The 25643-nt window shown below is 36.6% G+C and overlaps 2 protein-coding genes across 5 annotated transcripts; both read right to left on the bottom strand.

Annotated features, from left to right (window-relative positions):
- Positions 1-1536: 1536 nt before the first annotated feature.
- On the bottom strand, positions 1537-6662 carry LOC107102652 (PCTP-like protein). Its single transcript, XM_015402039.1, has 6 exons — positions 6371-6662; positions 5327-5474; positions 4957-5060; positions 4696-4813; positions 4555-4607; positions 1537-2994 (listed from the first exon to the last, which is right to left on the bottom strand). Exons 1-6 carry the CDS (start codon positions 6539-6541, stop codon positions 2788-2790), a joined length of 801 nt encoding a protein of 266 aa, XP_015257525.1. The 5' UTR covers positions 6542-6662; the 3' UTR covers positions 1537-2787.
- Positions 6663-12065: 5403 nt separating this feature from the next.
- On the bottom strand, positions 12066-23779 carry rab41 (RAB41, member RAS oncogene family). 4 transcript variants are annotated; one of them, XM_015402035.1, is made up of 8 exons: positions 23608-23779; positions 22541-22599; positions 20271-20324; positions 19866-19971; positions 17455-17566; positions 16150-16243; positions 14536-14602; positions 12066-13839 (listed from the first exon to the last, which is right to left on the bottom strand). In XM_015402035.1, the coding sequence occupies exons 1-8, from the start codon at positions 23684-23686 to the stop codon at positions 13775-13777; spliced, it is 636 nt and encodes a 211-aa protein (XP_015257521.1). In that variant the 5' UTR covers positions 23687-23779; the 3' UTR covers positions 12066-13774. The 4 variants fall into 4 exon arrangements, with proteins under 4 accessions (XP_015257521.1, XP_015257523.1, XP_015257522.1 ...); XM_015402037.1 differs by lacking the exon at positions 16150-16243 and adding an exon at positions 15716-15809; XM_015402036.1 differs by lacking the exon at positions 19866-19971 and adding an exon at positions 19287-19392.
- Between the last annotated feature and the right edge of the window lie 1864 nt (positions 23780-25643).

Raw genomic sequence — 25643 nt, 5'->3', positions numbered from 1 at the left:
CTAAGTGCTGGAAACGACAGTTTATTTTGTGCAGACGAGTCATGGATCATTGAAGGGCTAGAGGAGCTTTCTAAAAACATGCATACAAGATGGTTGAAGTGTTCAGCTGAGAACGAACATGTTCAATTTATTTGTCAGGAAGTGCACCTGGAAAAGATATTGGAAAAAATATGTATTAATTCTTCAAGCTTAGAGCTCTGCTGGTGAAAACAGTTTGGCGTGAGGATCGCAGCTGAGAGTTTTAGGGGATGTTATCCAAGGGGAGATTGGCCTGTCTTTTTGGGATGTTTTCTAATAGATAGACTATTGCTCCATTCCTTCTTGGTTTTTGTATTCTGATCACTGATCTTACACCTGTTTTCTTTAAAATAAATCATAATTTGTTTTGTTTTTTTGGTACTACTACCATACATGCAAACATAGTAATAGTTATTGTATCATTCACATCCATTTTATTGAGGAAGAAAATTATTTTGCTACTGGCAGTTGCTTGTTATGCAAGTTATGTTCTCTTGGCAGTTGGTGGTTACTAGAGTAACCAGTAAAACCCCCGCCCCCTTTTCTGCCACTCTGCTAACTGGTATGTATTACGATCCGCTCTGTGTAGTCTCGCACTGTACCATATTTCTTAGACAAATGTAGCTTTATAAAAGGTTTCATGTGTAATTTTGCATATATACAAAGTTACTGCTTTATATTTCATTAAGTCCCTTGACAACTATTTAGTAGGAACCAGTAATTTCTACTTTTTATTTGTTGTATTCTATTTAATGTTGGCTTATAGGGGCATAATCTGCTCTAGTATTTTTAGTCACCTGCTATGTTTGCTCTTGTGGGGTATGTTTTAATTTTAGATCCAAAGAATTGCTTCAGTTGTTGTGTAAAGGTCTTTGAATGTAAGATAGACCTATGCATGTTTTTCCTTTATTGAAAAAAATGCTCTTTGCTATTCATGCTAAAGTTATGTGGAATAATTCAGAATACCACTACATGATCACAGCTTGTTTTCCCTTTTCTGTCTGTGAACTGGGGCAGACGATTCTGGATTATAGTTGATATCCAAAACATTTCCGCTCTATTAAAATGTCTAAAATAAGCCTGAGTGTATCGTCTTATCAAGTTAAAACGACTGAAAGAAGATGAGTGAAATTTAGGTCTAGATATACTGTAACCATTGCTGTTGGTGTGTTTTACAGTAATTTTGCAATAGCCATTACCCATAATGCACTGCTTATTGTACATCTCATTAGTACTTAAACACTTGTTTAAAGGCCATCAGTTTGGACCAAACCATCTAAATAATTTACATTGATATAGTGCCAGATTATTTTAAATATTAAACCTTTTCCTCCTTTTTTTGTTCAGTTTTTATTCCTTTTGTTATTAATTATAAATGTTTTTAGGCAATTTGGTTAATATTTTGCTATAGTTTGTGGACATTTTATGTCAGTAGTTTTGCCAGCTAGGATGTGTTAACAGAGATGGCCTTGTGATTTATTTTTATTGCTATGTAAATAGAAACATTCAGAGAAAAAACATGTACAAAATGCAAAAGTTTGACTAGCTTTTTGTGAAAATTTACCTGCTCTTGCACACCTGCACTTTAAACCGTGCGAGTAAAAGATTGTGTAATTTTTGGCTGAGCTTTTAAGCTTGACTCAGGATGATTGAACATCTTTCATCAAAGCAACGTGGCACATAAAGATGAATAACTATGGCTCAAACTCTAATAACCTTTTTTTTTTTTACTATACTGGAAGAACCTGAACCAGGGCTGGAAATGAACTGGATTGTTCCAGAGCGAGTAGCAAAACTCGTTCCATGCAGTTTCTGGAGAAACCAACCTATGTGAGGAATGCAGTCAATGGCACAGATTACTGCAGTATGTTAACCTTTGTCAGGTTTATTTTAAAAAGTCAAACTCAAATATTCTGAGAACAATAAAAGGGAAGACTAACTTCAGCCGAAAGGACGTCATTCCATTCATGGCTTCATAAGTTTAGTGTAATAAATACAACAGTTGTGGTTATGACCATACTCCAATAGTAAACCAGAATTACTATTTACATAAAATGGTTCTTTCCCTTTAAGGTGACGATAGACGTCTGTGCTTCAATTGATTGCATAACTTTTTCATTACACATTAGAGGCAAACATCAGTCAAAAATTAACTTCCAGTAAAAAAAAAAAACCTAACTTGCACAAATACATTATTCTTAAAAACAGCTAAATATCTGTCAAATATGTTTTAATCAAAAACAAATGAGTTTTAGATGGTGGTCCCTTTACATAAAGAGACTTTTTTAAATGGTCTCTGAGATACAAAAAAAAAAAAAAAGTTAAAAGAAGTTGTGTTTTAGTAATCAGGACTAAACATGAACTTATTTTTAGTATACAGACAAAATAAAATATCCAGCAGCTGCACTCCATTTCCTTTCAAATGAAGCTTTTTGAAAAACAGATACCCCTGCAGATGACCCGTTTGACTGTAGCGCTTTAAAAATATCCCCCACCTCCAGTTGTGTGCACAAGCTTGGGTTGAGTGAGGTGAATGAAGCCTTGATCTGTGCTCTTTTCTGTATTAAGACAAATGTAAACACTTGATGCTCTTCTTTCTGCCATAAGGCACATTGATGTGGAAAACTTGAGGATTTAGGTGATCTCACAGAGAACTGGGATGTTAAAGTCTCTCTTAAAAAAAACAAAAAACAAAAATATATATACATATACAGGTCATCCCCTAAACTCTTCTCTGGCCTCCTTTCCTCCTTTAGTGGTGTGCGATTTTTAGCTGCTGTCCTCACTTTCCTGAGCGTCCACTTTGGAGCTTTCGTCCACGTTTTCAAGCGAGTCTGATCTCTGTATGGACAGTTCGGCAGGGTCCATCATGGGAAGGGTGCTCTGCTCAGGGTGGAGCCAGGGCTTCACCTCAGGAAGGTGCTGCTGTTTCCATGCTGGGTAGTTCTGTCCTGCCTTGTGCACACTTTTCATCACCTGGAGAGATTAAAAATGAGGATCAGAGGACTGCAACATGAGGACATAGAGTTTTACCACCCCAGTCCTAGTTAACAGTAAAACTGGCCATATATATATATATATATATATATATATATATATATATATATATAAATAAATAAATAAAAATAATAAATTTTATGTTTAAATCAATTTCATTGCATCCATGTTTGTTAATCCTCAAATTATACAAGATGATTATCCCTAGAATAGGTTATCACCAGGCTTTAGAAATGAGAAATTTAACCAAATTACCTTCTAATAATTTTTTTTCTTGAACTTGGCTAAGATTAGATACATTTTACCATAAATCAGTTTTCTAATTAGATACACAATTTGCACAATGTTAGTTTGAATTGATGCAAGTTTTTGTTTAATACCAGCCCAACCAGACCAAGCCTTAGATTTATTAGGCATTAAGGAAGTAGATGATTCGTGACCTTAAAAAAAATAGCCTGTTTCCTCATTCGGATCTTTAAATGCTATAAAATGATAAAGACTTTAAAGTTAAAGGATAAAAAAGTGGGAAAAATATAATATTACTATTAAAGCCAGATGAGGGAGGTTTTTGTCCTGGTCTGTTTTATTACATTTTGATCTATAGACTATGATGGATAAATACAATAAGTTTCTTAGCCAATAAGACAAAACAATCAAATCAGTAGAATGTTTTAATAAAAGTATCTGAGGCAGATCAGACTGGCTACTTTTAAACCTGGAAAAGCAAAAAACCTTTGGAAAACAATAAGGGTCTATATGCTTCTGGAGAGGCATCCTACTGCAGAGGCAGGGCGCCACCCTTTGACAATTTATAACACAATGCCAGGCCAGAGGTGGTTACTTCGGCTGAATTTTATAATCTGTTTTGTTAAATCTTTTTATTTTAAAGTTTTTGCTTTTTACATAACTGACAATGGCTGCCTATCTTCTTTGTTAACTTGATCCTCTATGTAGTTCTGCCAATAATTTTCTGTCAAATACAAAAAAAAAACAAGAAACTGCAGACAACATATTTTGGAGGAAACCTAAACCTAAGGATTGGGGATTTGATACCTGAATATAATTTAATAACTTCAGTTTATCTCCTTCGCTTGATGCTTAAATCCAATTCTTATATAGATTAATAAGAAACCTATGCCTAAGCTAAATGGATTTAACATAACTTCAACCATTTCTCCTTTTGATTTTCAGGACTTTCTGCATCTGTTAAATTTGCTCTTAATAGTTTCAACTAAAGCAAGATCTGAAACCTGGGGAACAGGTTGGGTTGGGCGACCAGGCAGCACCTTAAGCTGAGATTCTCCTTTGTCAGCAACAAGTTCTACCTGGACAAGGCCCTTCAGTTGTGTTTCTATGGCTACCATTGTCATTTAAGTCACATAGAAACTCAAAAACACACCCCTAACATGTGCCAGGTTTATGCTCTCTGCACACCCTCATCATCAGCAGCAGCTATGCTGACACACAATGATTGTGCATGCAGGGAATGAACTAGCCTTGTCTGTTTAAGGTGCCAGATTAGGTGCTGCGAGAACTCACCCGAGGAGCCAGGACTTGTGATGCTTTGTTCACCACCCATTTTGGAAGAGAACCTAAAGAAAATGCATACACGAATTAGAAATACATTTTTAATAAATGGTTATGCAAGGTTTTTCAGGGTTTGTTCATATATACTCTTACCTTTCGGGTCAGCTTGTGAAAGGTAAATAAAAGTACAACTCTTTGGTCCTGTGGGCTTGATGAAATAACCAGTAAGGAGGGACACTGCTCTCACAAGATTGCTTTGTGGTGGATATTTCTGCAAACAAGCCACAAAAATATGCTTTAATAATGAGGAAATACATTTGAACAGTTAAAGCAAACATTTGAGACATGTATTAATTTATATGTGCAACCAAAGTGTCAAAAAGGTTGATATATTATAAAATGGAGGAAGCGTACCGGGTGTTTGACAGAGAAATTTATTATGATGTACTCGTCATCCTTCACTCGCCACGAACGCAGAGTCACAACATCTCTGTTCTTTATCGGCTTTGGACAAAGCCCTGCATGGGGGGAACAAATAAAAAAGCAGAAAAAAAATCACTCTTACTGGATCCACGTGTTGTGACAATAAATACTCTGGTGTAACAGGAAGCCGCCTAGTGTTCATGGGAAAGCCAAAACAGGAGCAACAGGTTTGTGAAAGGATTAAAAGTAGTGCAGACGTCTCACAGAGAAGCTTGAAGGAAGTTATAAAGAAAATACACAAACACCTGGAAAACTAAAACCTTAAAAGTTCAATTTTAGGTTAACAGAAAGGGGTACTCACAGGAGTAGTAGCCAAAATCGGCGTTGTCAGAGATGCGAGCGATGTCACGACTTTCCAGCATATTGGGATCCCACGTCTTACGGTACTGGCCATCGTGAATAACATCGTACATGGTGGCAGCCGACACGTCTTTGATGGACATTTTACACTGAAACATAAAGTGTTTTTTTAAGCATCTGCTCCATCACTGAAACCTAAACCTTTTTATCTCTCAAAGCAAAAATGGAACACATTGGTTGATGAGAAAAGGCATTTAAGCCTCTTTAAATTGCTTTATTAATTTTTCTGTTCATGCCGAGTAGCTGAATTTCCCCAAATGTGTGACAAAGGGGTATTTCTATTTTTTATTTCTACTCTACTTTCCAGGAACTTGTAAGTACTGTCCAAGCACCCTCAAAAGACCTGTCCTGTTCTTTACCTACATATTGTTTGAACTATCTAGATCTTTTATATAAACATCCTGCAGCTTTCCTGAAACATATACTTTTCTACCTGTGGAATGAACTGGATGTGACTTTGCTGCTAAACATCTATAAGTTTCAGGATATCTGGACTATTTTACATGAACTCCCTGTAGCTGTCCTGGAAGTTACCTGCAACTTTGAATGGTAAAACAAACAAACAAACAAAAAAAAAAAAAACAAAACAGCCCCAATAAAATCCATTGAGATTCAAAGGAAGTGCTCAGGGGGCTTTGTCAACATTTGGAAAATAGTTTTGCTGGAATTCATGTTTAAGATGCTTTAAACTTCCAGGTTCTGTGAAGGTTTTTTGTAAGTTTTAAGAAAGAATGACTCATCCAGATCAAATCATAATTTTTTAATTATTATTATTATAATAAATTAAGTTTTCATCTCATCTCCATAAAGGTTCTTGCTATGCTCCAGGATAATGTCAAACAGGAACTTCAAAGCTCCTGTCATTTGTTTAATTTTCATTTCCATTTCTTATTTCCTCTCAGGTGATTGCAAAGTGCACAGTTCCACATATGCAGTCCACAGTTTGATACACATGAGCACAAGTTAATCATCCTTACTAACTTACCTTGATTTTATGTACTTTAGGTGAGTTGCTGCCCCTGTATACAGGTTCTTCAATCCACACCTCCATCGCCTCCTTCTTATATTTGTTCACCCAGTTCTCGGTGGCCAAACATTGCTTCTTGAAGTCCTCAAACGCCTCATCGCTGGGTAAAATACTCGCGTTTCCTGACATGTTTGCCTGGTCTTTAAACTAATCCGGTCAGTTCACTTGGTTCCAACAGGTGTGCGGTTTCCCTTGCTCCGGACTTGAAGGCTCTGATGCTCCCAGCCTCTGCTCACTAACATATATAGGCGCTGATCAAGCTTCCAGTCGGGCAGGATTCCTGGGTTAATTCCTGAGCCATTCCTCTGAACAATGACAGCCTCTCCCTCTGACGTGAGAGCGTTTCCGGAATCCAGGTGTGCGTAAAAGCCAGGCCCCGCCCTAATAGACGGAACCAGGAGGGTCCAATCAAAGGGCTGATATCTGGCAATAAAAACAAACCTCTCCAGCTCGAAACTGATCCATTAAAGAAGACAATTAAGACTGTGAAATGGGATGAAACTGAAGGGAGTGGGGGTTGTTTAGGGCTTTTCATCAGCCATTTCATCAAACAATTAGTTTTGGATTGTTCTTTTTTTAAATTACATTTAATTTAAAGGTTGCACATTTCTTTTAGTTTAATTTCTCAGACACTTTGATAACTCTGAACTAATATTTTTCTTTGAAGTTGGAGAAATAATTTCATTGATGACATGTTTATGGATGTGGACACCGGTCCTGATGCTATCCTCCTTCTGTTAATCCATCATTCTAAAGATTCTTTAAAGATTAGATTAGATTTTGAATCTAATCTAATCTAATCTTTAAACAATCTTTAGAATGATGGATTAACAGAAGGAGGATAGCACCAGGACCGGTGGCCACATACTATACTGTCCAAATCCAGTCCTGTACTTACAGGGCCAGCACAAGAGATAAAAAGTTACTTGCAGCCAGGTAGAAAAAGAAATGCAACGTTTAATAATTAGTTCTCATTAGCTATTTAAACAAACTACCTGAAACTACAATGAAAACTACTTTTACCCACATATATGACTTTGCAAAGTAAATTACATCACTATAATAGATCCTTTAAAAGACAGCTTTTCTTTGTCTTTGTTACTTACCACTGATTTTTCATCCTTCTGCAGAGGAGTTCTTGATAACTTTGAGGTTAAAAAAAAGCTCAACGTTGTAGCTGCAGCAGTTACAGGGAGAGTGCAGATCCTCCAAAGAAGTAACCCAAAGATTTGGGTAGAGAAGTAAGAGAGTAAATGAGGTAAAATGTGCTTTAGGATCTCTGGAAGGGTTTCCATCTCTGAGGCCAGTGCTCTCTCATCACTTTCAGGCCGCTATCAAAAGAGAAGTTTACTCTGGTCCGTCTTTGTGTCAGTCTGGCCCAAACACCAATATTTTTTATGTACGGGATGATTTGCACATGATCAGAGATATACTGGTGTAAAAAAAATGTGAAAATCTTCGCATGAAATTGTGTCTTTCTGTCACTGTAATTTCTATAGAAATTATTATACTGGCTAAAAAACAACTAATTATTCTTGGAGGCCTAAGCGGTCGCCTGGTTTTCTTATGCCGTGTGTCGGCCCTTCACTTAAACCATCAGAATAAAAAGATTCCTTATAAAGAAATAAATCACAAGAAAAATGCATAACAAATATTACTGGTACATCCAATGCAACTATACCATCTGCTAAAAAATCTGAAAAACTGCTCAAACCTGCAGGTATTATACAGCAGCAACTGCCACACTCCTGCAATGTGAAAAAAAATACCTTAAATCTATACAGTTCCATCATCAAAGATTTATTTTGAAAGGTTTTCCTGACAATGATATGGTTAAAGGGTTAGATACAAGAAGCACAGTACAATATCAATGACATCAGTAAATAAAACCACCAAAAATATAGAATTTGTTTCTGCTAAAAAAATCAATAAAAATAGAGCAGAAGTTCCTTCTGAAGCAAATTTCAAGCATATGGTGCTGGAAAATGAAATACTCTTTTACCAAATTTAGTATGGATTCTAAGAACAGTCAATAAAAATAAGCAGAGCATGAAGCCACATAGCCAGAGGCAAAACTCCCGTGGGCCAAAGAAGCTCAGCAACCATTCCTTTAACAAAGGAACATTGATACAAGTTGCATCCTTTTTTAAAAATTATCCTATGTAAATATAACAGCCCAATCATAACATGCTAGAAACTACACATGACAAACAAGGATAACAGTGACCGAATCAATGTATTCTGTTAAATGTTTTAATTAAAGTAAAGGAGTAGTTGTAGTTAGAATGTACCTATTATGCTTACAAGTTAATACGCCTGGTTAAATCTTCTATAGCCATCAATTATTAGTCTCATAAAATTCTCTTTTGTAGAGTAAAACAGGATGGTTAAAGTGTAATGATAAGCTACTCCTCCATCTTTCAGTTGTACAGTGACTCACAATAATATATTTCCTAATGACCAATCTAAATCATTCTGCTCTGGCTGTTTAAGAGGTGTTGCCGTGTTAGATAGTGAACCAACGCCTCAGTCGCTTGAAAGGAACTGGGGTCAAATTCCAGTCTTCAATTTCTAGTCTCCTCTACATTTTTCAGTCTCATCTTTAGAACTAGTGCAATGAAATATTCATGCAAATTGACACGTACCCATAATTAGACACCCCTGTTTTAGAAGCTTTTCTTCCAGGATTTAGTTTTATAAGCTTCCCTTTTCTCCAGGAAATACAAACATCTCTAAAACATGATGCTGCCACCACCATGTTTCACCATCAGGATGTGGAGTGCTTCAACAAGCAGGCAGATTTGGGTTTCCCCTCACCTGCCAAGAAGCGTTTCTTCAATGTTTACCATCTCCTTACACGGCTCTTTGAGAAACTGCAAACAGAACTCCTCATGGCTTCCCTCATACCTCTGATCTGTGGAGGTTATGACTAATATGTTAGCTATCGGAATTTACAAATGAACTCTGATGACTGATTACATCATATTAAAGTTGATGTTACTTTCAGCTATTACTCACTACCGGTGTAGCCATTTTACCAATTACTTTTTACTCTTATTTGGGTTATTTCTTCGATGACTACTCTCTACTTTTTCTTGAGTAAAACAATGTACAGCTAAAGTACTATGCCCACATATAGGAAAAAATGGACTGAGTGCTGTGATTTTAGATCAATTAATACACTCATATTGATGGTTATCCCTGCAGACAATCATTAAAATCAGAAGTCCAGATTTGTGAACGCAGTCAGGAGGTCAAATTAGTCTGCAGCCCAGGATGGTCTGTTTAGTTCAGTGGAGATAAGGAGTCCGATGACCTAGAAAAAGATAAACCTTAGTCAGACTTTTAAGTTAAAAACATTTGCCTCACTTTGTATCCGTAGTAGAGCCACAGAGCCCTGTTCTTTTATTGTTGCTACGTTTTAGTATCTTTTGAAATAAAGCTTTATAACTGCTTAATGATAACTTCGCTTCCTGATAAGTTATTGTACTTGCTTGGTCATTTTCCACTCCCTCAAGCCTCAGTTTCTTTAAAAAGGCAGCAGGCTGAACTAAGTGATAGCGTTTAAATGCTTTAAACTTATTATTGTAACTCAATCAATGCAATCCACTTTGAGATGACTCTTAAGATTCAAATGTTTTATTCTTGCATACTTCCCTGATTATGATTAATAGCTCAATAAGAGGCAGTTCACTTGGTCACAGGTAAATCAATTACTTTAGTTGTTCTAATTGGAGCTAAAGACACACCTTAAATGTTGCGAAACAATTGGGAGCATTGTTGGGTTCTCCTGTGGGAGCGCTGCTCAGATGCAGAACAAGAACTGGACCGGTCAGCTTGGCTCTGTAGCAAACTGAACTGAACTCTGCTGTCCTGACGACATTAACGTGACCCATGCATGCAGGTCATGGGCAAGCTTTACACATCACAGCTATGGTTATCAACTCCACAGAGGGTACAAGGATCATGTTGTGTTTTTATATACCGTCTTATCAATTGAACCTTTTGCAGAAATTGATGGGACAAATAACATCAGTATGCTAATGGAAAATATATCAGCTTAGAACATGTCAGTGGGACTCTTTCCGTTAAAGCTTTAAAATCTATGATTTTATAATGAATAATAGAAAAGCTCTAAACATATGCAGTGAGGGTACTTTTTATCCAAGTTCTTACCATAACATATAGTATATCAAACAAAACTGAAACTTGATCTGAATGTATGACTGTCAAGTTTGATATAACTGAAACAATTTCAACTGTGCTAGATTACCTTGCAAAAAAACAATGTTTACATTATTCCTGAACCAAACCTTTTAACATTGTTTATTGCAACCATAAAGTGCATTTGTTCTTTAAGTTTTTTAGATGACACAACCAACATAGACCATTGCTGGCAGGTGAAAAGGGAAGAAAACAATCATAACTTAACATGTATTGGAATTCTGATCACAGATTTAACGCTTTATACATTTCCAAAGGGACTTGCAGCTCTGGTTTTATAAACTAGCTCTGACCATTTTGCTCTGCAAAATAGATCAAGAGCGATATAATTGGATGGAGATTATCTCTAAAGGCATTTGTTTGGCTCTGGTTGTTAATTTGCAGGAAGGGAACCATTTGCAGCTTTAACATTTTGCCTCATTATTGCCTTATATTTAGCAACATCTCACCTCTGTCAGGAACCTCCCTGTCCCAAACACACACACACACAAAAATATCAGGCTTAGTCAGCAACTTTTATTTAGAATGAAAATGATTGTGTAACTACACATAGGTTTACTGCACTTCCTATATTCTGTGACTAATTGCAGAAAAAAAAAAACTTTTTACGTATTTATGAGTTGTAAGCTCAATGTGTAATCTTGTCAGTAAATGTCATATCTCCTCTACATCTCCTCCAAAGTAACTATAGCCTTCTTAATCTGCTTTGTGCTCTCCTTGCCCAGTCAGGACATTGAGCAGGCTGGCCACTCCTTGGTAGATTTGTACACTTGACATAATCTTCCCACACTCAATAGATTCAAAACTTGCAATACTTCTTTAGAACTGGCTCATGCTTTAAAAACCACAACCTTATCCTCTGTGTCTGATGATTTTCCATGACGACCTTCCTTTGGGGTCTTTACAGGTTAACTGTATATTAAAAATTTGTTTACTTCTTAAGGAGATTTTTAGTACCATTTTAAGGGCATTAGAAAGTGGAGCTTTGTGTATTTCAACCCCAATTTACAATATTTTTTAAATTTATAGTAAGTACAAATATATAAAAATGTAACCTTTTTAATTGAATCATCTACTGGTTCTCATGTTTTCCAACCCACTGACTTCAAACTGCACCTTTTAATGGTCCTCAAATAGGCGTGTTGATCCTAGATTTTCATCAAACACAGGTAGACACCAACAATTCAAATTCATTGGGAACAGAGGGAAGCTCATGTTAATATTTAGCCACACCTCTGTGTTGTAAAACTCTGTGCTATTGATGTGATGAGTAGTTTCCACTATGTGCGTCACACACCCTTACAGAACAGGTTTTTCAGTCATTTAAGGTGCAACAATTTGTACCCTGGAGATGAAATCAGAAAATAACGAATGTGTCATCATCAAGTGGTTATGAAAACATAAATCACAAATTCCTAACATTTGGGTGAAATATTTTTATTTTATTCCACGTGATATGCCTACACTTGTGTTTCATTAACTCTCCTTTTTATACATAAGATAAGTAATAGTACATTATTCACACAACCGTTGCTAAACACGAGTAGACATCAGATTTCAAATCGAACATACACATTTCAGAATAGCACAAAGCTAAGTATGTAGTCAGTGACAAGTAATAGAAGAGCGGGTCAAGATAAACTGTTTGTTCGTGAAGTAAATAAACACTCAAACCTTAGAGACCATTTCAAAACGCCCACATTCTTAAACAAGCAACATCCAATGACCTTTTATCTTTTTTTGTGCTCCGTCTAGTTTATTTTATTGTGTTAAGACTGTGTGTGTTGCTGACTTCACCTGTGACTGTATAGCTACAGAGTGCACAGGAGGGAAAGCGCTGCCAGGTTAAAAAAAAAACAACAAAAAACAGTCACCTTTACGTAGAGCTCTAGCGAACACACACAATAAATAAACTTCCAACATGCGTGGCAGTACTTTTGGTCAAGCTCAAGAAGGTCAGCTGTTAAGTCCAAGTTACAAAATAAATAAATGCATAAAAACAACGGTCCTACGCAGGCAATAGCAACACAATTAAAGATGCTGCAGCTAACTTCTCTGCACATTTCTCTTTTTACAGTGAGGGTGTTAGTAAGCTTTAGCCGTTATCTGAGGACTTCTACCTGACTAACAGCTCTACAAAGACAACTAGTGAAGCCATGAACCAGTCAACGGGCTCCTCTGATAATTTACAATATTGTGGCTTGATTCAGTGCACAACATGGTGAACAAACAAGCAAAGGCATCTGTGTTCTTATCCGTAGAAATCCTGCATGGTTAGCATGCTGCATGTTCTTACAACAGTGTGATCAGCACAACACAAACTATCGATGACGTGGAGGGCTGCCTCACATCACGACCACCATCTTCCTCAGATATGTTAGTATGCGGGCAGCGAATTTAACATTTAAAGCTGATAGTTTTAATGCAGAGCTTAGGGTTAGTAACCTAAAAAAAATCCCTTTCATTAAACTCTTGTTTCATTTTACTCATCCTTTTCCAGCACTGCTGTTTTCCTAATTTGGTCACAACTGATGAATTTGGCAACTTAACTCTAAGGATGAATATAAAGGAGAGAACAGTTCCTCTGCTTAAATGTAAAAGACTCGTTTTAGCTAAATATATCATCATGGCTTTAAGATGATATAAGGGTGGGTTTCTACTTCCTTAAAATATAATAGGAAATATGACAAATGAGGCGTCCAAGATAAAACATTATTGAATTAAGAATTAACCCTTGCAGTCATTTAAATATTCGAAAGCATGTTACCTTTACAACAAGAGAAACAGCACTAAGATCCTGCACTGTGCATAAACCCGACGTGGTTCGCTTCGTCAGTCTGCAGTCTTATATAATGTCATGCAACTGAATGAAAATCTGAACATGTTTAAATTATTTTGTTGTTTTTAAATGTTTGTTTCTCAACTATTTTCCCAAAGATAATCAGATTCAATACAGTAATGCACATCCACACGGTTACTTTGAAAAGTCACTGAGTTAAGAAGGGAAGGAAAACAAAACAAAGAACCTCAATAAAGATAGGTCCTCCATCCCAGTGGCAGGCTGCCATGGGTGGAGAGTGGCCACTGAGAGACAAGCTGTTGGTGGGGAGGAAACAGGCTGGGTGGGGCCGAGGTGTACTAGCATGAACAGCTGCTCTCGGTAACAGTCATCTCTGGCTTATTCTCCAATTTGATGTCGATCACTGGGAGAAGCAGAGTTAAGCAATAATGACCTCAAGAATCCCTCAGCTATGAGATGCAAAAAAACAGAACATACTGTTGGTGCAAAGCTCACTAATGTGGTAAGAACAGATGAGTCCTATTTACTGTTAATATTACAGCACTATCCAAATTCCTAATTGGCTTTCATCAATGATTTTTGGAAGGCTTTCCAAATAAAGCTTACAAATTAAAAGAGGATTTCTATAAACTGGGTAAGATTAGGTATAGAACACCCTGATGGCCCTACAGCAGCGATTGGAAAGATTAATTTGAACTCTTAAACTTCTTTTCGTTGAAAGTCCTTAAAATAAAAGCCTTGGGTTTTTAAAAAGTTGTTTTCAGGGTGCTTTCTGAACTTCTGCTGATTCATTTCTTCTTCCAAAATGAGTTTGCACATTTCTACTAAAATAAAACTGCAAACCAAGTTTCTAGTTATCAATAGACATACATATAGCAGCAAAAAGAAATAGCATCTAAGAATTTTTTCAAAATAAAATTCTTAAAGAGGTTCAAGATTCCAAATAAGTTTTAAAGCTCTAAAGTGCTGAGTTTTGAGCCTAACTCTGCAGCAAGGCTTTTATGATACTACACTGAACAAGAGCAATCAAATGGAAACAATCAACATTTTTATGTTCTCAGAAAACTACATTTCAATTTAAATTAACACAAAAGGATACTGTCCTCTTTGCTTTTCTCCGGTGTGCTGTCCATCCCAGGTAACGCAGCAGCAACACGTCGGAACAGCTATGAAACAACAAGAAAAACTTTAACAACAAATCACCTTAATCACAGGTTTAAGACATTCCCTACTCTATTCATATCTAAATCTATAAACTGCCAAAACCTCTGACAATTGCTATATATATATATATATATATATATATATATATATATATATATATATATATATATATATATATATATGGGTGTGTGTTGAACAAACAGAGGAATTTAATCAGAATTATTTGTATGTTTAAAAAAAAAAAAAAAAAAAAAAAGTCTCATGTTTTCCCAAATGTCCAACCTTAGCTACCAGGTTAAATAAAAAATAAATACACAGGTCAGACTAAAAGGATCAAATCGACATATATTTTTTACATCAGTTTATAACAAATTAGAAAATAGTTCAACAGTGAAGTATATCTCAGTTAAAACATTTTTAAAGTACCATTATGCTTAGATCACACGTTGAGCTTTCTGTAACATGTAAAAAAGAAAGTTTTTTCCCTTCCAAAAAAAAGGTCTTTTATGTTCCATTTCAGTAAATCATCTTTATAGACAATGGTTCACATTACATAAAAACAAAATAAATCCAGCTGCATAAATACAACAAATGGTGAAGCAATTTCTAGATCATACAATCACATTAAAAAGATGTATTACCTACAAAACGTGCTACTACACAGCAATAAAGAACATTTAGGATGCGAGAAATCCAGGACACGATTCAAATTTAACCGATTTAAGTTTTTTAATTTCTTTCTAGCGACTTAGTATTTGTGGTCAGAATAAGTTGATGTTTTATCAATGTGAAAGAATTTCACATAAACTAAAAATTTAAGAATACATAATCTAAACACCAAGACGAAAATGTCTGCTAAAATCTTAATTCTGAGAAATCTTCTTAAAAATGTTTTTAAGAGGCTTCAAACATGCAAAAATACCAAAGTATCAGTGCAACTGTGTGGAAGAACAAAAATGTTGGCAGTGCCTCTAAATGCGAAACGGCAGACAGATACAAAGTCACAGGTTTTGCATGATAAAGACAAGTCAAGATGCAGAATAAGACGGAAACAAGGGGAGGAGTTAAATGTTGATTGAGAAAACAGAACTAGCCTCAAGACACAGATATGCTACCTGTTTGACATTGTAGCCAGTCTTTGCGCTGGTTTCAATGAACATGACATTCAGTTCCTTAGCCCTCTGCTCACCCTCCTCCGTGGTGATCTGTCTGCTCCGGCAGAAGCAGAGGCGGGCGTTGGACAAAGAAAGATATAGAAAAGAAAGGTCGCAAAGAGGAAGAACCAAAAAGGAAAAGGAATGAAAAAGAGAAAAGAAGAGCTCAACATGAGGGATTAGTTCACAGCTGGGAGACGAACAGACAAAAGAAGTCAGGCTACTATGTTGAGTAAAGACCAAAGAGAAGAAAATCAACTTTGTGATTATAAAGTTAAACATTTATGGTGTACACAAAAAGGAGGGCTTCACAACCTGGCTTTTCTCACTGGCCTATTTAGAATTATGACCCCTGCAGTAAATAACAGTTACACCGGAAGCTGCTGAACACCAACCTGCTTGACGTTATAACCCGCCTTGGCACTGGTTTCTATGTACATCACATTGAGCTCACGAGCTTTCCTCTCTGCCGCCTCAACAGAAACCTGCCTACCATGGTCCCAGGGAGAGAGGGGGGGAGGGAGGCAAAAATACGGTGGAGAGGAGAGATGAAGGATAAACATGCACAAAATAAATAATCAAATCAAAATGACAACAAAAAATAAAATAAAAATTAAAGCATACCAGACTGGGAATTCATAAGGATAACAATGAAAGGGAAACACAAATGTGTTCGCAAAAAAAAAAATAAAAAAGTTCTTGAACAGCAATAAAAAGGGAAACACAACAATGAAGCCAGAACTGGGTGAGAATGCACTAAAGGGATGAATGCAGGGATCCCAGGCTTTGGTTCATCTACTGCAGAACTCAACACCTCACATTTTCCTTTTAGCTATACGACCTGCTCTCAAATAATTAAAAATCTAAATAAAAATGTCTTCTCTTGCAGTAATTCAGTAAAACTTCTCACTATGCAAATAAATCACACAGAGTGATGTAATTCAAATACTTGTTTTACTTTTGATGAGAAGGGTAGAACTCTACATAAAAATGAAATGTGATGGAGATCCTCTGCTTCCTTAACAGCCTTAAAGAGCAATCGGGTGGAGGATGCCATAGAGACAGATTTTTGGGGCTATTCTATACTTCCTAAAACAAACCATCTATTTTTATTTCTATTTATAGACTGATATATCCAAACTTATTCATGGGAAGTGTGGCAAGGAAAGCTACATAAGCAACACAGATACCCAGCATGTAGAAAACTGTTAAGTGACGTCTATTCATTGTGGTCACACAACACATGGGCACAATTTGGATTTTATTTATTTTTTTTTTTATACTAAGGGTGTACTTACTTTTCCCACCAGCATCTTAAAGCTTAATGGCCAAGTGAGGAGTTATTTTGAATGGATATGAAACTATGTTGTTATACAAGCTGTGCACTGAATGTTTAAGGGGTTTATCTTCGGTGTTGTCACAGGAAAACATAAAATAATTACAAAAATCTCACTGATGTCAGACAAAAAAAGCTAAAACTTTAGGGTTTCAATTAACTGCCAGCCTTGATCACAAAAAATAACAAATATGTGAAATATATCACTCTGTAAAATGAATCTAAAAACTAAGCAGGGTTATATTTTAATTCCTGAAACATATCGATCTCAATGAGATACACTTGCAGAATGAAAAAAAATACCATGCATGTTTTTTAGTAATGACTAAATACAATTCTTGTACAACCATAAATAATTCTCTACCTTTTATCTGCCAAGTCTGTTTTGTTCCCGACAAGCATAATAATTACATCACTTCCCCTCTCTGTCCTCACATCGTCAATCCATTTCGAGGTTTGCTGGAAAGAATTAAGATCTGCAAATAAAAACAAAGAAGTTACTGCTGACATTTGCTGCTATAAACCTCAAAGCAATAAGGCTCGTTCTAACACACATAGTGCTTTGCGAAAGTAGTAGGCCCCCTTGAACTTGTTGCCACTTTTCAGGTGTCAAACATGAATATATGAAATTGAAATTTTTTGTGAAGAATCAACAAGTGGGACACAATCATGAAGCGGAAGGAAATTTATTGGATATATTAAACTTTTAAACAACAACAAAAAAAAAAATGGGTGTGCAAATGTATTCAGCCCCCTTTAGTTAATACTCTGTAGCGCCCCCTTTTGCTGCGATTACAGCTGCAAGTTGCTTCGGGTATGTCTATCAGTTTTGCTCATTGAGACACGGACATTTTTGCCCTTTCTTCTTTACAAAACAGCCGGAGCTCAGTGTGGTTGGATGGAGAGCTTTAGTGAACAGCAGATTTCATTTCTTTCAACAGATTCTCAATTAGATTAATGTCTGATCTTTGACTTTGCCATTCTAACACCTGGCTATGTTTATTTGTGAAGCATTCCATTGTAGATTTTGCTTTCTGTTTTGAGTCATTGTCTTGTTGGAAGATAAATCTCTGTCCCAGTCTCAGGTGCTTTGCAGACTAACAGGTTTTTATTCCAGAATGGTCCTGTTTTTGGCTCCATCCAGTTTCCCATCAATTTTAACCATCCTCCCTGTCCCTGCTGAAGATGAAGAAAGCAGGCCCAAACCATGATGCTACTACCACCATGTTTGAAATCAGGGATGTAGGGGTGTTCAGGGTGATAAGCGGTGTTGCTTTTATGCCAAACAACGTTTTGCATTATTGCCAAAAAAAGTTTGATTTTGGTTTCATCTGACCAGAGCACCTTCTTCCACGTGTTGGCTTTGTCTCTCAGATGGCTTGTGTCAAAATTTTAATGAGACTTTTTATGGATATCTTTGAGAAATGGCTTTCTTCCATAAAGGCCAGATTTATGCAGTATACGACTGATTGGTGTCCTATGGTCTCCCACCTCAGCTGTAAATCTAGTTCAACAAGAGTGATCATGGGCCCCTCGGCTGCATATCTGATCAGTCTCCTTGTTTGATCCAAAAGTTTAGAGGGGCGGATTCACAGTGGTCTTATTTAAACTTCTCCACAACAGTATCTCGGACCTGCCTGGTATGCATCTTTGTTTTTCATAATCGAGCATTTATACGGAGACTTGATTACACACAGGTGGAATCTATTAATGATTTATTTTAACATTGGATCATTCATTGATCCTCACTGAACTTCTGGAGAGAGTTCGATGCACTAAAAAGGGCCGATTCATTTTGCAAGTCTTCGTTTTTTTGTTTTTTAAAGTTTAAAATATTCAATAAATTTCGCTCCACTTCATGATTGCATCCCACTTTGTTGTGGACAAAAAAATTACAAGTGATATTTATGTTTGAAGCCTGAAATGTAGCAAAAGTTCGAAAAGTTCAAGGGGGCCGAATACTTTAGCAAGGCACTGTATCAAAACTAAGCATTGGCTGGTGCTTCACTTCAAAACAAAGGAAGATTTTTTTTATGCAAGCTGGAAATCATGTTAGTAAGCAGAAATGTTCTACAGAGTGAAAATACACAGAGAGTTCTGAAAATATTGCAGAATTCAGGACAGATAAATTGCAAAAAGTTTCCTTCCAATTGCTCTCGGCCCCAACAGGAAGTTAAAAGCACAGCCCTGACTCACTGGTGATGTCATAAACAACCACAGCAATGGTAGAGTCACGGATGTAGCTGGGAATTAGGCTACGAAAGCGCTCCTGTCCAGCAGTGTCCCACAGCTGGAGCCGGACCTGAGGATTGGAATACCAGGAGAAGAGGACAATAAGAGTAAAGAATAAAGGAAGGCATTGGAAGAAAAGAAAGAAGAGAGGACTGATTTTAAAGATCTGCAAGCAAAGCAGCAAAGAAAAAAAAAAATAGAGCAGCAGCTTTGAATAGTTTAGGTGCAGAAAGCTCTGAGATGACTGTTATGCATTCAAGACGTGTGAGAGAAGACCCTATGAGATCATTCTTATAGTAGTTTCAAGTAATCTCAGCACATAAAGTGATGCTGATAGACATTTATTCTATCAGCCTTATTAAAGACAGCACAGGTGCTCCCGGTTACTGTCAGAGGCTTCACTTTAGAATAACCACAGCTGATGCAAACAGTCTCATCATGCAGCCTTGAAGTAAGTTTGTTACTCTGCCAAATGCTGGGATTTTTTTGCCCTTCCATGTCATAAGCGAAGGACAATGAAAGAGGCAAGGCCATGATACCTACTGGCTATGTCATAAACCACCACAGCGGCAGCTGAGTCGCGGATGTAACTGGGGATGAGGCTGCGGAAACGTTCTTGTCCGGCTGTGTCCCAGAGCTGCAGCCGAATCTGTGGCCAGCCGTGATACAAATGTGGGACCATGTTTGTGGGGGGGATTTCATGATCAAGCCAGGGGGGATGGAAAGGAAACAAAAAATGTAACAGTAATGATGGGAAATAAAAATATGAGCATATTTTTTTTTTTATAATGAAAATGAATGACAAAAATCTAGGACAGTGTAATACCAAAATGTGAAATGATGAGATGGAATAAATTGTGGCTACTAAATAGAAAGCAGATGCATGCTTCCTAGGAGTTTAATAAGTACCTATGGGTGCGACGAATGCAACACAAAACAATGGCTTACCGTACGATCTTCTAGGTACATGGTTTTTGACAAAAAGTCAATACCGATTGTTGCCTGTAAAACAAGCATTATATAAATTAGATGAGAATATCAAGATATCAATTAAATGCCATTTTTAATAACATATCTATAACCCATCATTTGGCAAGCTGCTGGATTGTGTTTTGTGCTATCAAAATGCTTTTGCTTGATGGATTGTTTTCTATTATCAATCATGTTTTGAACATAAGGACTCAGATGCTTAGATAAAAAAAAAAAATAGAAGACAGACAGGGGGAGAGTATACTGTAACGGTGAAGCTGGTTTTATATTTGATGTAAACATTATACTCTCACTGTCTTTAGGGATCTAAGCAGGATATTCTGAGAGTGTGGGGGAGTTGCTAAAGAAAATGGACTTAAAATATTTTTTTTCTTCTGCGCTTCCTCACCCATCCCTTTCTCCTTTCTTTTTTATAGCCATTTGTTGGCTTCATATAGGGAGGGCCCGAACATACCTTCCCCAAAAATGCAAAATATCAGATTGACCCAGTTAGACACTACTTGCAGCTCTGAGTTGGGAGCAGCTACACACTGGCCCAGCACTGATGATACTTTTTATGGGGTAGAAGAAAACACTGACCACCGGCTGGTTCAACTTGACAGGCCAGCTGTTTGGGAATCCTTTAGAACCTGTCTATGGCCTTTCCACCCTTTCCTTTAATTGCTGCACTCTCTCTTTCTGCTGGAGGGAGCGCACATGACTCAGTGAGAGATGATGACAAAATATGAATTATGTAGGGCAAGCAGGGGTCTAAATGTTTTCATAACAGTATCTTGAGATCCTCAATCAGACAGGTTTCTCAGGTATATGTGTAAAGGTAAATGTATAAAATGACTGTTTCTGCAGGCGTTACGCTCTTTACCATGGGTCTAATTTTTAAAAACTTTTAGTGTAACGGCCCTTTACGCTAAATTCTGCAGGGGAGAACCATGGTCTTTATGGTTCTGAATTTGGTGGTCACTGCCAGGGTTTGAAGGGATTCAGATAAATGCTTCAATACTGAAAGAACATATCTGGCAGCACTGCTTATAGACAGACAGGTTTAATCTGGGTAAACATTTGGATGCCCCTTTTCATTCTTGTGGTTTTTCATATAAGCAGATAAAAAACACAAAATATGGGTCAAACTATAGACATTCAATATGATTATTTCCCTAGTGGACAATAACCAAATAATATTCTTCAGGTAATATACTTAAGAACAAGAAATTAAAGAAAGCAACGTTGGACAATGAAAATACTTAATAGTATTTTAATATTAAACCAGATGGAAAGTTTCAAGAGAGCAAATGTTTCCACCTTATAAAGCTAACATTGACAAAACTGCAGGTAGAACAGATGTGAATATAAGGAAGAAAAATAAAATTTTTCTGTTCAGAAAAACTCAGTGAATGTCTGGACACCTCTGAATTAAGCTAGATTTGTGTCTGCCAGGCCATGAATGACCAGCTGAGAATTTGCAAAAGCAAAGAATTAAATAGGCGTATACCGATATACTGATATTGTCATGGCAAATTTTTATTCCTACCTACTTTAGATCAGATAAAGTGCCCCCAATTAACTAAATCTAAGCAGAAATGCAATATTCAGAAAGCACTTCAGTTTAGAATAAATAAGCATAAATAAACAGTTGAAGGACATAAGATTAGAGCAATATATAGAACATGAATCCCAGAGTCAAAAACGTAACATTCTATACCACCTCAGTCTACTTTCACCTGGTCTTTATCAGCTGTAGCTTGTTCTGGTTCTAGCCTACCTCACAGAAACTAAAGACAGGGTGAAATGATTGTATTTTAAACAAACAAAAATATAAATAGGTAATTTAACCTTTTGACCATATGCAAAAATTTAAATATAGCTGCTGCTACTTCCAAATCTTCCAAATTTAGGACCTGCTGAAAATATGATGCCATTTACGTTCATTTTTAAAACAATGGGTCCTTAGGTTTCATCCAGCTAATATTCAAACATTTATAATGGGACGATTAATTGCATTCCTGATAAATGCTTAATTAACTTATTAAGTTACATTAAATAAACATTCCAATGTGTTTTTTTTTTGTGACAAAATAAATGAATGGCTACAGGCAAATTTTAAGCAAAACACACAGTGGGGACAGTCCCATGGTTAGCACTAACCCTAAAAGTCTGGCTTAGATGAACATTTATTAATAGTAGAGAAAATTCAGAAAAATATTCAAACCATGAATCATATTTAGTTGTACCTGGTAAGTGTTGTCGAAACTGTCATACATAAACCTAGTGATGAGTGAGGTCTTCCCAACTGTAAAGATAAACAACATTTCAAATACAAATTAGAAATAGTTGAGATAACATCAGAACAAAGCCTGAACCGTGCCATTAACTTAAAGACGTATTTTGAGGTGGTGTCATACAGAAAAGAACAGCAGCGATGGGAGTTTACTGATGAACCCACACGCTGAGCTGGCAATAAGGGTGGAGCCACAAATTGTTCAACATTTAAATGCCTACATTTGTATTAGATTGCATTCAACGCAACACTCCGATGTTTAAGTTCAGTATATATGTCTAATATTAAGTCACACTGGACAGCATCTGGCCGCAAAGATCGAAGATAGCCAGCGAGATAAAGGCCGACCACTTAGCCCAGTGGCCGACGTGGCTCTGTCAGATACTGCCTGCTAATAGCTAGCTACATGCTAACATGACACATAAGAGACCAAACTCTTTCACTAACTTATACATGTGCTTTTTGAGGAACGGCAATATTTTCAGATAATTTAGAAACATCCAAACGTACAACGAATGCAGTTGACTACAATTTAAAACAATGTTTCATGCACATTAGCTTGGAAACAGCTAGCTAGCTAACATTAAACCGGTGGGATAGTTCTGAACGCATAACCGCTACTGGTATCTAAAACATGACCCAAGTTAGACGATTAACCAGTCAATAGACATATATACACGTTTTAATCAGCACCAAAACTCTGTTTTTATTGCTTTTATAGTTATTTGACCAACTACAAGGTGTCTGGCTAGCTTAACGGCGAATTGTAGATACTCAATGACATCATCACCATTGTCGAAAAAGGACAAATTGCTAATCTTTTTCTACATTTGTTCACTCTAACGTTTCTAAAACTATTATTTATAATCCAATATCTCTGTTAGACACTGATACTAACTTGTAACTTTAACCCATAAGCGAGTGACGAGCTAACCCGAAGCTAGCTGGAAGGCTAATCTTTACACTTATTTCCAAATTGCCCTATCTTACAATAGTACTTTTTAAAAGAACATCGCTTACCACTCTGTTCGCCCAAAAAGACCAACTTAAATTTCCGCAGAGGGTTGCCAAACTCTCCGCCCCCAGTCGTGGTTGACATTTTGTTAAAAAATATACAGCTAAATTAGCAGACTTTGCTAGTGATGTGATGTCTAGACTAGGGAGGACCAACGCGAGAATCTTTATCCTGCACTAGCCTGCGCTTTGTTTTCTTAAATGCAGAGTGGGGAAACAGCGCAACCTAGAGGCAACAGAGGAGCATGGAAGATGATTAGGGCAACGAAAAGATATAAAATAAGTTAACTGATTTTTACATTTTATTTCAGTTTAATTTGGGAAAAAAGAATCAGAATTCTGAAATTTTTCTCAGAATTATGTCTTTTTTCCCATATTAAACTGAAATAAAATGTAAATATCAGTTAACTTGTTTTTTTTTTTTTAGTGGCACATAATCCTCTTCTATAGAGGAGAGATAAAAAAACAACAAAAAACTGTAAAGTTTACAATACAATATCTTTTGAAAAGGAAAATAGTTTTTAGTTTGTGCTGCAGTGTATTTGCAGCTGTTTAAAGTAAATGAAAATATTGATCAAATAATGAAGGTTAAAGCACACAGTACTACTACTACAACTTACAATTCCTTCTATTCATAATAATACATGCAGCTGACTCCGTGTAAAGAGAAAGAGCACAGTATACAGCATTATGAGATGACAATGGTTCTTATTTATACCAAACTATTGTACATGCGGCGTAACATGTGTTTACATAAACTTTCAGACATTAAACAATACAAAGTTTTTTTTTTCCTGCTTTAGATCAGGTAAGATTTCCAGTTTTTTAAATTTGCAACATACTTGAAACACGAGAATTCTTTTTTGAATTTCAGAATCTGACATTAGATGATATTTCTATTTCTTTTAACAACCTTGGAAAGGCATAACAATCACGTATTGCCTTTAGGAGGCCTCTGTTTTTTTTGTTTGTTTTTTTTTTTTACACATTTTTGCAAAATGGAAGCCTGCTTACCTATGTAGTATAAATCAGAAATGCTTTGGCAAGTAGCATTTTCACACAAACAAGGATTTCTGTGATGGGGTAGTACACATAGACAAGCATACAGTTAAAGCTATAGTGGAGGATGTTCTTTTTACAGGTGGATCATCAAAATAAGTGGTCCTCCTAACTGTCAATCATTCTGGTGATATGTTTAGGTAAGGCTGTTCTACCTACTGGTCCCCATTTTCACTTACCGATGGTGAGCCTGACATGGTGGAAAAATTGCAAATCTTCTTTTGGAAAGAAAGCTGCACGAGTGATGCAAGCAGTGACTTTTAAACAGAGCGTGTACGAGGAGAAATGGGCTGGTGCATGCTCTTGCACGCAAATTCCCTCTAGGGAGCGGGTACAGGGTTGTGTATGTGCATTTTTTTTTAAGTGGAGAGGGTGGCACCACACAAAATTTGCTCCTTTTGCTTTGGCAGTATGTTTGGTATTTAAAAAAAGGCCATATATCCAGCCGTGATAGACTTCCCCATGGCTTGTTTATCCTTATAGAATTTCCAGATGTTTAAAAGTGCCACCTATTTTTTATATAAACAAATGTAAACATGTGGGGTTGTCCTGGCTTTATATCACTCATTGCTAATAATTTGTTAAAATTAGCAATGCAGATCATGGTGAAGGGCCCACTTTGAAAGCCTCAAAAATACATTCCTAAAGTGAAGTATGGGGGTGGAAGCATCATAAAAAAGATACCAAGGAAATACAATTATCAGGAAATATTGAAGCGACATTTGAAGACATCAAGCATCAAGTTAAAGCCTGGGCACCAATAGATCTTCCAAATGCACAATGCTATCATTTTAGTTTCACAGTGACTTAAAATCCATGAGGTAGCTGTTGTGGCCATCATAAAGCTCCAATTAAAAATTTGTGAGCAAAAGGTGCGTGAGCAAGTTACTACATAAAGATGAAGTAATGTTAAAATAAATGGGCCAGAGCAGTAGCAGGCTATTCATAGAAATGTTTAACGTAGGGCTGAAACAGTTAATCGG

The sequence above is a fragment of the Cyprinodon variegatus genome, unplaced genomic scaffold (genome assembly GCF_000732505.1).
Source record: "Cyprinodon variegatus isolate N-32 unplaced genomic scaffold, C_variegatus-1.0 Scaffold1288, whole genome shotgun sequence".
Lineage (NCBI taxonomy): Eukaryota > Metazoa > Chordata > Actinopteri > Cyprinodontiformes > Cyprinodontidae > Cyprinodon > Cyprinodon variegatus.
The sequence above is the reverse complement of the archived record's forward strand: the minus strand, read 5'-3'. Positions and strand labels throughout refer to the sequence as shown.